Here is a 15,747-nt window from a genome sequence, read left to right as displayed (position 1 = left end):
AATAGAAAGCGAAACCAAACCCATGATTGTAGTAGTGATAGGCAACCTCTAATTTTGACTTTATTTGGTGGCGTCGCCCCGCACTCCCGGTACAATGTTGCCAACACGGCAGACCCCCAACTAAGTTCGCCAACTGCTCTCAAATCAATGAGTTTCAGCAACCACCTCAGATGTACAAGGTTTTGTGACAAGTCCAGCATCAAATAACCTCCAATCATCTCAAGGATGTATGCCCGAGCATATCATATTCTTTCTAATTCAGTCGAATCATTCCCCGACTCCTGGAATGTGTCTCGTAACCAGCCTATCTCGATCCGACCTCCGTAAATATTATCCGGAATAGCACCCAAAAGATCGTAGCATATGGCTCCCCAATCAGCAGATTGAACGGACCCGATGACTGTGGCCCTATCCACCGGCAGTCCTAATTGTAACTGGACATTCTCCAAAGTGATAGTACACTCTCTGCATGGAAGATAGAATGTGTGCGTCTCCGGTCTCCACCTCTCTATTAATGCGCTGATAAGTTTTGGGTCCAACTTGCACCCCCGACCTATAATGATCGCGTGCTAAAAACCTGCTTCCCTCAAGTAATTTTCTATCAACGGTGATGGCGGACCAGACATGATACGAATATAACATTATAACGCCCGATTTACATACTGTTATAAAAATTATAAAATAAAAATTAATTAAAATTACATAAATGAAAAAATTAAATAATATTCAAATTAAAATTACATAAATGAAAAAATATTAAATAATATTAAAAATTAAAATTAATTAAAATGAAAAAATGTTAAAAATATTCAAAGTTTAAAACAAACAGTTACCATTTTCATTTGTTCGACGGAGATATGTTTATAATCGAGACTAATTAAATCCCGACCATTGCTAACACAATCAGATATTTTTGAAATTATAAAAAATAATACTAATTTAGAAAAAATTAAAAGTAAATAACTATTTATAATTTTCTAAATTTAATGAGAAATTTGAGAGTTTTAGGGAGAAATTGTAAAGAGTTTTTGCTAAATTGTTAAGAATTTATATATGAAATAATAGGAGTGGTGGGGGTTTTATACTCTCTTTTTTAACGTTGGAATTTAAAAATCGGCCAGAAAATCACTCCCTTGAGGAAGCGTTTTTTGCCACGTCAACAAAACTCTTTCACGTGGATGCGTTTTGTTGACGTGGCGAAAAACGCTTCCTCAAAGAAGCGATTTTCTGACTTTTTCTCCCTAAAAAGCGACCACATAGGCGCATTGTGTAAAAATTAACCTTTTCCAATAAATAATGGTATAATCGGTCTATTTTCGTAAATATGCATGGAAAAGGGCCTTTTAAGTAATTTAATCATTATTAAACATTGAAAAATGATTTTACTCAGAATTTTCCAAAACATTAGTTTTTCAAAAAAAAAAAAAAAACAATGAATTTTTATGGAAATCATTTTCGGTGAAATACATAGCCGGCTAAGGCACAAAATTTGTAGAAAGTAAAACACCACAGAACAATTAAGTCTATATTTTTTATGAACGATTTTAACAGAAAAGAAGTTGCTAAATTAAACAAAAGGTTATAATGAAATTGAAAATGCCCATTTCTTGGACTGGAACTTGAAAACCTCATCAAATTAACAAAACAAATCCACACCTCATTCTAATAACCATAGACTAGCAAATGGGTATTAAGAAAACGTCATCATCCATCCATTAAAAGCCGGGAATCATTATTTATTAGGAGAAGATTTAGATAAAATACGATCATCGTTTTTTTTATGAGTCGGGTTTAAATAAGATTTTTGGGTTTAAGCTTGACTCAACTGAATTATATTAATATTTATACTAAATTGTTAATCTAATAACAATTATTTCCGTTGTCCAATACCTAAAAGAAATTCCCAACAAAATAATTCAACCTAAAATATAAAATTTATTTTAATACGATAAAATATTTATTATATTTATTTGTATTTTTTATATAATAAAAGATTTATTATATTTGTGGTAGTATTTTTTAATATAATATATTTTAATATGTTACAAAACTTTTATTTTAATCTTTTTAATGCGTTTAGTGTATTATATTCTTTAAAAATTTTAATTTTAAATAAAAATTAATCTAAAAAATTAAATATGGGTGGATCGAGTCGACTTCAGATTTACTTTTTTTAAATCTGGCTAGCCTTGAGAAAAAATAAGCCCATTTTTTATCCGAATTGAACTTGAATTTAGAAAAATGATCTAAATACCTTACAAAAACCCGGCCCATGAGCACCTTTAATATTTATCAGAAATATCAGATTTTTTTTTTTTTTTGTTGAAGGGGATGATATTTATGATGTTGCACAACTTTTGAGCTCACAATAAAAGTCACCTGCAAGCCTTCGATATGTGCTATATGACCATAAAAATCAAGCAAAACACTAAGGTAGAACATGAAAATGTTGTCTTTTGCTGATATTTAGGGCTTGGAGTTCTGCACAAGGAAGATTGAAGAATTAGGGGGTTTATGTGAAACCCTATAGCAGAGAACCATGAAAGGATGGGAGAATTTCAGGGTTTTAGTGGAGATATTAGGTGTACTTCGGCCCACATAATTTTGGGCCGAAGGGGAAGCTTGAAAACCTCTAAAATTCTATGAAAAGAACAAAACAGCATAGTGCGAACTATCAGTGGGAAAAAGAACTGAAGTTTTGCAAACCAGATATTTTATTTGTTAAGATAACAAAACGCCATGGACATGATGAAAGTAGCTGCAACAGAGAAACCGTCACTTTCTTCTCCTTCTGCCTTGGCTTCAACAATCAAATTCATCCAAATTCCAAAATCTGAAACTTTTCTTCAACCCACCCTTGAACAAACCAGGCAAACCCATGCTCTAACGGTGAAAACTCACTTCAATGTAACCAAGTTCATCCCTTCAGCACAATTCAATTTCCTTATTACATCTTACACGAAAAACAGCCAACCCCACAGTGCACTTGACATCTATACTTATTTGAGAAGAATGGATTATGAAGTTGATAACTTCATGGTCCCTGCAGTACTGAAAGCTTGTAGTTTTGTTTCAAACACCCAATTGGGCAAAGAAATACATGGTTTTTCTGTGAAGAATGGATTGACTGAAGATGTTTTTGTAAGTAATGCTTTGATACAAATGTATAGTGAATGTGACAGTGTTGTCTCTGCCAGACTGTTGTTTGATAATATGTATGAAAGAGATGCTGTTTCTTGGAGTACAATGATTAGATGCTATGTTAGAAGCAAATTCTACATGGAAGCATTGGAGATGATAAGAAAGATGCAAATTTTACAGATAAGACCTAGTGAAGTTGCCATGATTAGCATGATTACTTTATTTGCAGACCTCATGGATGTTGAAATGGGAAAAGCAATGCATGCTTATGTTACAAGGAATCTTGAGAAAATGAGTGTTCAGTTAACTACTGCTTTCATTCATATGTATGCAAAAAGTGGAAATTTAGCTTCTGCAAGACTGCTTTTCAATGGATTGAACCAGAAAACTGTTGTTTCATGGACTGCTATGATAGCCGGATATATTCATTGCTATAAATTAGAAGAGGGAATGAAGCTTTTTGCTAGAATGATTGAAGAAAGGATAAAGCCAAACGAGATTACTTTGCTGTGTTTAGTTGTAGAGTGTAGTTTTGTGGGGGCTTTAGAACTGGGAAAACAATTACACGTTTATATTTTGAGAAACGGGATTTGTTTGTCTCTGGCTCTTGCTACTGCTCTGGTTGATATGTATGGGAAATGTGGAGAGATAAGGAATGCTAGAGCAGTTTTTGACTCAGTTAAAGACAAAGATGTTATGATCTGGAGTGCTATGATTGCAGCTCATGCACAAAAACATTGCATAGATCAGGCTTTTGATCTTTTTGTCAAGATGATGGAATATGGGTTGAGACCTAACCAAGTAACAATGACTACGATGCTTTCACTTTGTGCAGAGACTGGAGCCCTTGATATGGGTAAATGGATTCATACTGTCATAGACAGGCAAGCTGTTGAAATGGATACAATATTAAAAACCGCACTATTGGAAATGTATGCCAAGTGTGGAGACATTGATGGGGCTTGGAAACTGTTCAGGGAAGTTAAAGATAGAGATATTGGTATGTGGAATACGATGATGGCAGGATTAGGAATGCATGGATGCGGTAAGGAGGCTTTGGAGCTATTCTCCGAGATGGAAAGAGAGGGTGCTAGGCCAAATGATATCACATTTATTGGACTTCTAAATGCTTGTAGCCATGCAGGATTGGTGGAAGAAGGGAAGTTAATTTTTGAGAAAATGGTTCATGCATTTGCATTGGTTCCTAAGATTGAACACTATGGTTGTATGGTGGATCTTCTTGGTCGAGCAGGACTGCTTGATGAGGCCTATGGGATTATCAAAAGCTTGCCTATAAGGGCAAACTCCATTATATGGAGTGCTCTTCTTGCTGCATGCAAGCTTCACCACAACACTGTATTAGGGGAAATGGCTGCTAGGCAACTTGTTTACCTGGAACCTCAAAACTGTGGTTATAATGTTTCTATTTCAAATATATATGCAGTGGCAAATAGGTGGAATGACGTTGCAGAGGTGAGAAAAGCAATGAAGAACAAGGGAATGAGAAAAGAACCAGGGCTCAGCTGTATCGAAGTAAATGGATATGTTTATGAGTTCATAATGGGAGATAAAGCACACCCAGAAATAGAAAAGATAAATGATATGGTGTCTGAGATGGGAAACAAGCTAAAGGAGGCAGGGTACATGGCAGACACTTCTGCTGTCTTAAGAAATATAGATGAGGAAGAGAAAGAAACGGCACTCAATTATCACAGCGAAAAATTGGCTATCGCTTTTGGCCTCATTAGCACAGCTCCAGGCACTCCAATTCAGGTTGTAAAAAATCTGAGAGTTTGTAAAGACTGTCACACTGCAACTAAGCTGCTGTCTAAAATATATCAGAGAGTAATAATAGTACGTGATCGAAAGCGCTTTCACCACTTCAGAGACGGAACCTGTTCCTGTGGAGATTACTGGTAGCACCCTAGTTGTGTATGTATGTTCTAAGAACACAGTGAGGATATCCACAGTTAAAAGTTAATGAAAAGGATTAAAATTCTCTCTCTCACTCTTCATTTTTACCTGTTGCTTAAACCAGCATCATTAGATCAGCAGTTGATTATCTTCCTTCCAAGTTTCAATTGTTACCTTCCTGAGATTACTGCAGTAATATTAATCAGCTAGAAAGTGAATATTATTACTTTCGCCACATATGGTGAAGTGAAGAATATCAAAGATTTGTCAGTTTCAGACCTTAGACCCTTCTTTCAACGACTTGGAAGCATAACCAAATGACTAGGGTCTTAAACCCATTGTGTTTCATCAACAATCATCCCAGAATAAATTAAGGCTATTTTTGAAGAATTAAACCAGATGAAGGGAAAATGTTGAGAAGAAACAAGTATTCTGAATTGTCTCCTTCAAAATATTACACGCTTGAAGAGTATTACATTCGGATGAACAGATGTTCAATCAACGGTTTCAACTTGTTTTCTGGATAAGAGTTGGATCACAATACTCCTTGAGAACATGAAAAAAAAAAGTGATTAACCAAGCCACTGTTGACATCGACGGTCTCCACTAGCACCAACAGAATGCCGAATGCTGATCTTCTCAGTAGAATATTTCTGCTGAAGCCATTCAAAAGCATTCACGTCAAGTTTCCCAGTTACTGATTTCCCTTGCTTCCTACGTATTTGTTGCTCCCGAACAGAAGCCCATAGTTTTTCAATGGCATCCCTTTGTTGAGATGTAAACCTTGCTACATTGTCAAATGCATGTTTTACCAAGATGTCTATAACTGTCTGGCACCTAAGAAGAATACAACATGCAATTAATCTACTAAATAAAACTCAACACAAGCAACTATATAAAAGCAGAGTTTCTTATCCTTTAATTAGCAGCAGCAAACAGTGAACGCTTACCATGGTGTTTTATAACGTCGAGCAGCAATTTCTAAACAAGAAATCAAGGCTTCTCTCTTTGACTTGAGAAATATCTTAGTGTCCTCCTCATCATCTTTCCTGCTCTTGGTTGCCACATCTTTCCTTCCTTTTGCTCTATCATCTTTTTTGCCAGAACTAGGAATCAGAGCATCAAGTCCAAAAGGATCTGACTCATCCTTGTTATTTTCTTCAGCTGACTCAACTATAGTTTGTTTCTTGTCATCTTCATCATTACCAGTTTCAGTCTCATCTTTCAGGGTAGCAGCTTCATCTATGTCATCATCCTCAGTCGCAAATGGAAGACTACATATTGCATCTTTTAATTTACTAGCTGTTTTCGAAAACTATAATGTTCAGAAACAACATATAAAGACACCATCAGTAACATATTTTGTACGACTAAGAAAAAGGAATCAGTTTAAACAGTATTGTCGAAAAGCATTTTAGTCAAGCAAACAACCTTCACTATGGAAAACTCATGATGTTTACAATATCTGCTTTTCACTAATGCTAAAAAATACACTACAACACCATTTAAACTGTTACAATATCCCCACTTTTGCCCCCCCCCAACCAAAAAAAATACCGTACACCAGCATCACAGCATATAATTGTCTCTATGTTTGTCAACATGATGTACTCAGAAAAAGGAATAACTCATGAATGACAGTACTATTGCAACAAAACATACTAAAAGTAAAAATAAAGTAAGTACCACAAAGCTGTCATCAGTTAGAAAGTCATTTGCCATCACCGCCCTAAATGTCCATACAGTCAGTTGGTTCTTCTGCCTCTTGTTTAGGCACTGCAAGGAAAGATAAAGTAAGAAAATATTCAAGGGAGAAAGCCTTATATTTGTAATGCAAACAAAAATCATACCTCAGCTGCATCTTGTGCTGCTGAGAACAGTGAATGATAATCACCTCGTACTGAAGGATCAGTACAAGAAGTTGTGGATGACATTGCAGCCTCCAATATAGCAAAAAAATGTTCACTAGTCCCCCCCTTCACACTTCCAGCCTGTATCAACTGTATGGCAAGCTTTGAAGCCTTAGAAAACTTGGTGGGGTTCTTGATATGTGACGCAATCTTCTGCATTGCCTCAATAACTTGTGTCTCTGAGGCATCTGTTGTCATCTTAAATCTCAAGCGCTTTTCTTGTACAGCAGCTGGGTAATACAATGCATAAATAATCAGCTACTTGCAAAGAGAGTTCAGCCAAAAAAAGGCTTCTAGGGAGAAGTTGTCAAGTAGCAAAATCGTAAAACTAACAAACAAAAATAGCATACAAGAACTTTCCCTTTGAGTTATATTATGCCAAAACAAATCATTTCAATATCCAAGTCTCATATAAATATATTTAAAATATTATGACACAAAAAGCCAGTTTCTTCATTCTCCTGACCTCGTCCTCCTTTCACCCGAATGAAAATGAAACCATTTTCATGTACTATTTTATCATTCAGATAAAAAAGAAAAAGACCAAATCATAAAGTGCATACACCGCCGTATACATAAGACTAGAACCTATCTTAAGTCATTAAATATAGTCAAATCAACCTCCCAACTACAATTCTTCCTTTCCATTTCAATTTTCGAAACAACTAAACACAGGAACTCAAAATTTCATCTCTGTTTGCTCCTAGTTTCTCATATACCAAAGAATAAAATAACAAGGTAAGTGAATGTTCACAATAGCCAAGGCCATACTTAAGTATCATTCCCAAAGCAATTTCTTCCAAACTGCAATGCATATTAACCTCATGCATAAGAACAAAATTACTCTAAAAAGTTCAAGCCCCAATAACCCCTAACCCCGGAAATAAATTTACCCCACTAAAAAAACGAAATTTTAAACTGAAAATTGCTGCAAAATCCCAAAATTATCACAAAAAAGTCTCATTCCATCCAAAAAGCAAAGCCCATGTCAAATTCCACTTCAAAATAAGGAAAATTGCAACAACAAGAATTCAAAATCAAATCAAAGACATAAAATTATACGAACCCAGAAAAGAAAGAAAAGGGAAAAAGAAGAAGAATTGTGCAAATTGTAGGTAGGGTTCACCTTCAGGGTTAGATTCAGTAGGCTTAGGTCTCTTAAGAGCACTTTTAAGAACTGGTTTTGGAGAAGCTTCCTTGTTATTGCTGCTACTACTTGTCTTCAAAGAGAAACTAATTTGATTGCCTTCTTTCCCCTCTTCTTCTTCATTTTCTTTTCCTTGTAGTTGCTGGTGATGAGATGGAGGTGGTAACCCTTCAAATAGATTGTCACCCATTTTCTCTCAACTAATCACCAATTGTTTCTTTCTTCGAACGTTTGGTGCTGTTTGTATAACTGGGAGCTTTCAAGAATTTTAGTTTTGTAGAAAAGGAAACTATGTAGGGGAAAGTTTTCCCTTTTCTTTCTTCCCCCTCTAAAAAGAAATAAAAAGGGGTATTATCTTTGTTCAGTAGTAACTAGTATTCCTCGTTTTCCTTTTGGTAGGATAATGAAAAATTAAAGTAATTCTCTACTGGGCTTGGATTTTGATATGTAAATGGAACCAATACCATCCTTTTAGCCCATTTGCGTTTTAGGTTTATATAGGCATAACCCACTAAGCTTTTATTTTTTATTCACCCTTACAATCAACTTATAAGCCTCTTTTCTAAAACTTAAATATCTCTACATATTTATATGATATGCTTATTAAACATGTTACATTAATCATGTTTAAATATACTATATCATATTTATTATTTTGGTGTTCATTAGTTAAAAATATCACATTTGTATTTTAGACCTTTGACCAAAAAAAAAAAAAAAGGTAAAGAAGCTTGGAAATGGAGATTGAAAGAGACTTTCAAGATTTCGGAAGGAAGGCTTTGCCACTAGATGGTACCGATAGGACTATGAATAAGTTTCGAAAATAAACAAAAAATCCTCTTGATAATAGAGAATCGATAATGGAGCCATTAGAGGGTAAGAAGGCATCATTCGAGGATACTTTAATGAATTCAATATTAAGGGGTAGAATCACTTATGTGAATGGGATTGGCAAGGATAGAGAGTTAGTCGACAGTGAATAATTGGGATAGTGGTTGGTGTTCCGTCAATCCAAGTTTTGAGATTGAAAAGAGCATGTCTTAGATAGTAATCATCAAGCAATTGGTTAGGAGAATTAGTTATAACATGCTCTCAAATTGAATCTTAGCGTTGGAAAACCTATGCAAAATAGTGTAGGTTATGGATTTGGAAAACGATGATTATATGGCGAGATTGAGTTCCATGATGGATTATGATAAGGTACTATTAAAGGGGCCTTAGGTTATCTTTGGTCATTTTCTCACTATTCAACATAGTCTCTATCATTCTCCACTTTACAATCACAACCTTATAATGTTTGTTTAGATTAGACTATCGGATCTCTTTAGTGAGTTCTATAAAAAAAAAAAAAGAAGCTTTTTAAGCACTATTGGGGAGACTATTGGTAAGGTTATTCAAGTTGATGCTAAGATAAAAAGAAGATTGAGAGGCCATTATGTTATATTGGCAATGTTCATGTATCTATGTAAATGGTTGATTTCTAAAGTGAAGATAACTTTTTACAAAGAGTGTATGAAAGCTTGTCGTATATTTATTTTTGTTGTGATGCTTATGGTCATTTGAATGAGGCATTTCCAAGGATATTACCATTGGAGGAAAGTAGTGAGATGTTGTAGAATGAACTAGTCAGGAAGGAGCAGTGATCATGTTTGAAAGCGAGAATAACGAATAATTGATGGTGGTTAAGGAACTATCTATGAGACCCATAAGCAAAGGAAAACACGTAAATTATCTCGATTGGTAATTTATACTTTTACTATAATTACTCAAAGTCTAGCTTGGTCAAGAAGGATTATGACGACTTTTAAAACAAAACAAGTGATAGATTATAGAAGCATAGTTGTGGTTGGATGGAAAAGGTGTTGGAACAATTATTTATGAAAAGTGTTCTATTGCACGATAGTATTATAAAAATTTTCATAAAACTGAACCTTTGTGGTGATATCTACAGCAATAAGTTTTATCAAATTTTATACTTATGTTTCCGCTTAAGGAGTTCTATCAAATCATGGCTTTTGACTCAATAATCTTCTCCACTATTCTCGTACACTTTAATTCTAAGAGAGTCAACTTTTATCATGAACCGAACACAGAATGAAAACTAAAACTTTCTAGTGGGGAAAGTTCACTTTCTCTATAAAGAACCAAAATCGAAATTCTCTATCACAAGTATTCATAAAAAATAAAAGTTATTTACAGCTAAATAAATTGTCCCTAAATTTCGATAGAGTATCCACATATCAATTATGTGTATTTTTAGTTACCTCATAGTCTCTATATATGGGGAAAATCACAAGACCTCTACTAGAACAAGAAGAGAGGGAAGAATAATATTTTAATAGAAAATCCGGAGTTCCTCTAGGACTGTGTAGAGACACTCTAAGATTCCTAGTGTGTTGCCCACCCCTATTACATATAAGTTTGTTGGGCTTTTTCATGCATTAAGTGCAATTATATGTACAATCTAATTTTAAATTAAATTAAAACAATTGTATATATTTACCAACCCAATAATTAGTTTTTATTCCAAAATATTATTTATCTAATTAATTTAAAATTAAATATTTCTATTGAATTATTTTCCTTAAACCAATTCTAATCTCAACAAAGTTATTACGATTTTTACCGTATTAGAATCTATAAGTAAATAAATTGTCATGTCTAATAAAACTTGCGATGGCTAGTTATTTTAGTTTGAACTTCAATTATTTAATTACAATCAATTAAATAACAATCCAAAGAAATTAAATTAAATTCTAAGCCATATCTTGTCCCTTTTAAGAAAATCCATTTATTGCAGTTAGTAATTCATGCAATCTATTTCTCTTCTTACGTTTTCATTCATTTATCGTATCGGTTCTTATTTGAAATCATACAAGGTTGCACTGAGCTAGCGGAATTAGGACCAATCGAACATATATAATTAGGACTTAAATAATTTGTAATTAAGTTCCAACTCTTTGTCTATTAATTACAACATTATTTAGTAATGGAGTCAATACACTAAAAGTACCATGACTAAACTCCTCATTATATATCATTACAAAAGCAACTTAGATTTTTTTGTCTCGTATCATTAGTATGTTACCATTATATGATATCCTTAATTTCATTGGGTTAAATCCATTCACCCAATATGATCCTATTTTATCTCTTAAGTCATATAATGCTAGTGAGAGGATATCATTTACTCTTTAAATGAGCTATGAATTCTACTATTGTAGGTGAAACCATGTCATGCACAAGTCATATACCCAACATACTAATTTTTTACTCTGATACCAACTGAGCACAAACTTTCAATATATCAAAGTATATGAGTTACATACACATAGTCAATCACTTACTCAAGACTAAGGTAAGTTACACTATGAACGTTACAAGTGAATAAATCCATAAACAAATCTAGGATAAATTCAACTTGGATCTTGTCCGATATATTGTCAATCCAAACGATCACATTTATGTCTCTATCTTTTAGAGAGACATCTCCTCCAATACCCAAGGTAAGGTATCTCCTCAATTAGACTTGATAGACAACATCATAGTGTCTTGAATCAATTGCTCGTTTTTAATTCCTCAAACTATGGAGTAATTAGATTACCTATTAATATAAGTTGTATTCCCACATAATAATTTATCCCTATGGTGTAACTTATTATTAGTTAAATCTTAGGTAATCAATGATCTAATATTTTCTTTATTCAATTTGTTTTTCGTGCAAAAACCATTGAGAACAAATTATACAAAAAAAGATAATAATAAAAATATAGAATTGTATTTTTTCAATTTGTTCAAAAAATTATAAGCATAATGACGAAATCACTGCACCAATAGCACAAAATCCCAACAAGATACTAGAAAAGGGCAAAATAAAGATCAATTGCCATGGACTAATGGATACTAGTAATCATCATGCTACAACAGAGAGAGTATTCCATGACAGTTGTAGACATTGAATTGATGGATTTTGTCGATATTTGGGTACTTGTACTATTTTACAAGTAAAGCTATAGGCAATATATGATAATCTCGACATTACTTAAGAAGTAGGATACAAAAAAAGTCCTACTCGAATGCAACAATTTGCTGGTGGTGCAAATGATTATTGATTGTAGTGAAGAAATAAGCAAAATTGTAGGTCAAATTTTTGCCCACCCTAACCCATACCCGATGCATGGCTATCACAACCCAAATCCCGACCTAAGAAGAAAAGATACACTCTAATCCCGACCCCAAATTCTTTTGAAGAACTTGACCCTAAACCAACCCAACCCAAGTCTATTCCATTTTATTTGGTTTCCCATTTCTTTACTAAGAACAATTTGCCTTTAAACTTAATTCTATAACTAATGTTAAATATGACTCCTATTTTCAGTCAAATTTGATAAATAATCTTTCAGTTAAACTCTGTTTACTTGTTTCAATCAAATACTGATTAGTTTAGATTATTTTATTATTATTTGACCTATGAATTTAGCCTATAAATAGGCTCTTTTACAACCTTAGAAAAATACTCCCATTAGAGATTAGAACTCATAACACATTTAGATAATTTTGTGTTTACGTTTTGTGGGTTCTTTGTTTTCGGGTTTTTGGGGTTTATTTTTATCTCCATCTTTTGTACTCTTTGTTCTTTTACCATTATAGTGAAATTATCTTTGCCCGTGGTTTTTTATCCTCTTTGGAGGGGTTTTTCCACGTTAAATTTATGTGTTCAATTTCTCAATTTATTCCGCTATTTTACTTGTTCGCTACTTATCGGGTCGAAATCCTAACAACTGGTATCAGAGCTAGTTCAATTTTCATAGATCAGCCCGTTCAGAGATGGCAACAACAAGGTTTGAAATTGAGAAGTTCGATGGTGAGACAAATTTCAAACTGTGGTAAGTTTGAATGATGGCAATTCTAGTTCAATCAGGCTTGAAAAAGGTTGTTACCGGGAAAAAGCCTGAGAATCTAAATAAAACAGAATGGGAAGAGCTTGATGAAAAGGCTTTGTCTGCAATCTAGTTGTGCCTCGCAAATACGGTATTACAGGAGGTATTGATAAAGAAAACCTCATCCGCCTTGTGGAAAAGGTTAGAAACTCTTTATGCGACTAAGTCTCTGGCTAATCGTTTAGTGTTGAAACAACGTCTATTTACGTTTCGCATGAACGAAGGTGAGCTTCTTAGAGATCACATCAGTCAATTTATTACTCTTTGAAATGATTTAAAGAATGTTGAAGTTCATATTGACGATAAAGATCAGGCTATGCTATTATTGTGCTATTTACTCCCTTCATACAAGTCTTTCAAGGAGACCCTAATTTATGGCAGAGACAAACTCTCATTCCAAGATGTGAAGGGTTATTTTTTGAGTAGAGACAAACTCGACAATGAGTTTCATTTGGATAGCAAGACAGATAGGCAAGCTTCCGTTTTGGTAGCATCAAAGAAACGAGATAAAAGGTGTCGCTATTGTAAAAAGTTAGGCCACATCAAAGCAGATTGTTATAAACTGCGAAATAAAAAAGCTGCTGAGAGTAACGAGGAAGATGTAGCTGGTGCTAATTTGGCCGATGAAAATGGTGATGATTTCTTGTTAGTGTCAACAAGAGTTAACACCAAGCTCACGTCCGAGTGGATCCTAAATTCAGGATGTTCTTTCCACATGTGTCCCAATAGAGAATGGTTCTCCACATACAGTTCGATTGAAGGTAGAGTTGTGTGCATGGGAAATGATTCATCTAGTAAGGTAATTGGTATTGGTACTGTTAAAATTAAGATGCACAATGGGACGATTAGGACACTCTCAGATGTCAGGTATGTACCTGATTTATGAAAGAATCTCATCTCCTTAAGTATTTTAGACTTGAAAGGATGCAAAATCAACATCGAGTCGAGCAACATTAAAGTATTTCGTGGAGCTCTCGTTTTGTTAAAAGGTAAAAGAACCGGCGGTCTTTATATTCTGGAAGGTTATACAGTGACCGGTGAAATCGGACGTCCCTCGTCCGTTACGGAGTTGAAGTCAACTTGTTTGGAGCGGAGACAACTTGGTCATAGGAGGGAAAAAGGTATGACTGTTTCGTTGAAGAGAGGTTCTCTTTTAAATGCAGGTTTTGAAAAGTTAGGGCACTGTGTTCGTGAAAATCAGACCTGGGTTAGTTTTGATTTGGCAGTGTACAAGTTGAAGGCTAGAAGTCTTCCAGTTTCTAAGCACAAATTCGACTCAGTTAATTCCCTACACAGTTCAAGATAGGCTCGTGGCGGGCTTTGGCAAAGATGGCGTTGTGAAAATATGAGTCAAGGTGGAGATTTGTTAAATATGACTCCTATTTTCAGTCAAATTTGAGAAATAATCTTTCAGTTAAACTCTGTTTACTTGTTTCAATCAAATACTAATTAGTTTAGATTATTTTATTATTATTTGATCTATGAATTTAGCATATAAATAGGCTCTTTTACAACCTTAGAAAAATATTCCCATTAGAACTTATAACACATTTAGATAATTTTGTGTTTACGTTTTGTGGGTTCTTTGTTTTCGGGTTTTGGGGGTTCAATTTTTATCTCCATCTTTTGTACTCTTCGTTCTTTTGCCATTATAGTAAAATTATTTTTGCCCGTGGTTTTTTATCCTCTTTGGAGGAGTTTTTCCACGTTAAATTTGTGTGTTCAATTTCTTAATTTATTCCGCTATTTTACTTGTTTGCTGCTTAATCGGGTCGAAATCCTAACAACTAATAAGATACTTTTTTTGTTAAAAAAATAAGGCACATGTTGGTAATAAAGACAATTTTGGAGCCATTTTTTTAGTTCTAGAACAATAATTATGGAGCAATAAAATTATATTTTCTGAGTTAAAAAACAAGGTACATGATAAATTTAGTTTATCCAATATTATATTTGATACACCACCTCTAAGTGTTATGCCAATATTACAAAAATATCTAAATAGAGCGATAGCTTTTTAAACTATTGCTATGTAATCATTAGGGTAGTTAGGGTCTTGCCCGCTTAAGTTAAAGAAAAAATCACATTTGTATTAATAGGTATTATGTCCAAAATTACTAACACTAATATAGAAATTTTTTTATACAACATTAAGGGGTAAGGAATGAGGGTAATATAGTTCAAATTTGTACTAAATAAGTACCTAGCAAGAGCTTTAACCATCACTCCATTCAAGTAAAGACTAATACTAAACATATTAAACTCACTTAAAATATACATCCATCAAGACATGTGCAATTTTAATTTGAATATGAAAAATAGATCCAATTAATGCAAACCTCTTCCAATTCAATTTGATCATAAAAAATCAACAATCCGAATTAGCCTATCTTGAACCAAAGTTGATCAAACCCAAACTTGAACCCAAAATTATTCATATTTGAAATCACATGAAACTGAAACAACTCAAACCCATAATACCTAGAGAAGTAATATGAAATTATCTGAATTTGAAATGACCAAAATCTCAAACGATCCAATTTTGTAATGACACAATTTGAAAATCTCAAACTCTAAACCAAAATCGTCAAAACCCAAAAGAACTTGAATTTGAAATAACTTAAACTTGAAACTAGCTCTAATCAAGTTAATCTAATCCAAAATCAAACCGTCCCATCCAATACACAAGGCTACC

The 15,747-nt window shown here is 33.8% G+C and overlaps 2 protein-coding genes across 3 annotated transcripts; one reads left to right on the top strand and one right to left on the bottom strand.

Annotated features, from left to right (window-relative positions):
* The first annotated feature begins 2,327 nt into the window (after positions 1-2,327).
* On the top strand, positions 2,328-5,156 carry LOC108473981 (pentatricopeptide repeat-containing protein At3g26782, mitochondrial-like). The gene has a single exon (XM_017775819.2). It carries the CDS (start codon positions 2,740-2,742, stop codon positions 5,059-5,061), a length of 2,322 nt encoding a protein of 773 aa, XP_017631308.1. The 5' UTR covers positions 2,328-2,739; the 3' UTR covers positions 5,062-5,156.
* Positions 5,157-5,343: 187 nt separating this feature from the next.
* Positions 5,344-8,532, bottom strand: LOC108473982 (uncharacterized). 2 transcript variants are annotated; one of them, XM_053021821.1, is made up of 5 exons: positions 8,032-8,532; positions 6,906-7,195; positions 6,742-6,831; positions 6,006-6,370; positions 5,344-5,892 (listed from the first exon to the last, which is right to left on the bottom strand). In XM_053021821.1, exons 1-5 carry the CDS (start codon positions 8,300-8,302, stop codon positions 5,628-5,630), a joined length of 1,281 nt encoding a protein of 426 aa, XP_052877781.1. In that variant the 5' UTR covers positions 8,303-8,532; the 3' UTR covers positions 5,344-5,627. The 2 variants fall into 2 exon arrangements, with proteins under 2 accessions (XP_052877781.1, XP_017631309.1); XM_017775820.2 differs by having other exon boundaries at positions 8,092-8,532.
* Between the last annotated feature and the right edge of the window lie 7,215 nt (positions 8,533-15,747).

This window comes from Gossypium arboreum, chromosome 11 (genome assembly GCF_025698485.1).
Source record: "Gossypium arboreum isolate Shixiya-1 chromosome 11, ASM2569848v2, whole genome shotgun sequence".
Classification (NCBI taxonomy): Eukaryota; Viridiplantae; Streptophyta; class Magnoliopsida; order Malvales; family Malvaceae; genus Gossypium; species Gossypium arboreum.
This window is presented reverse-complemented; position numbering and strand designations above follow the sequence as displayed.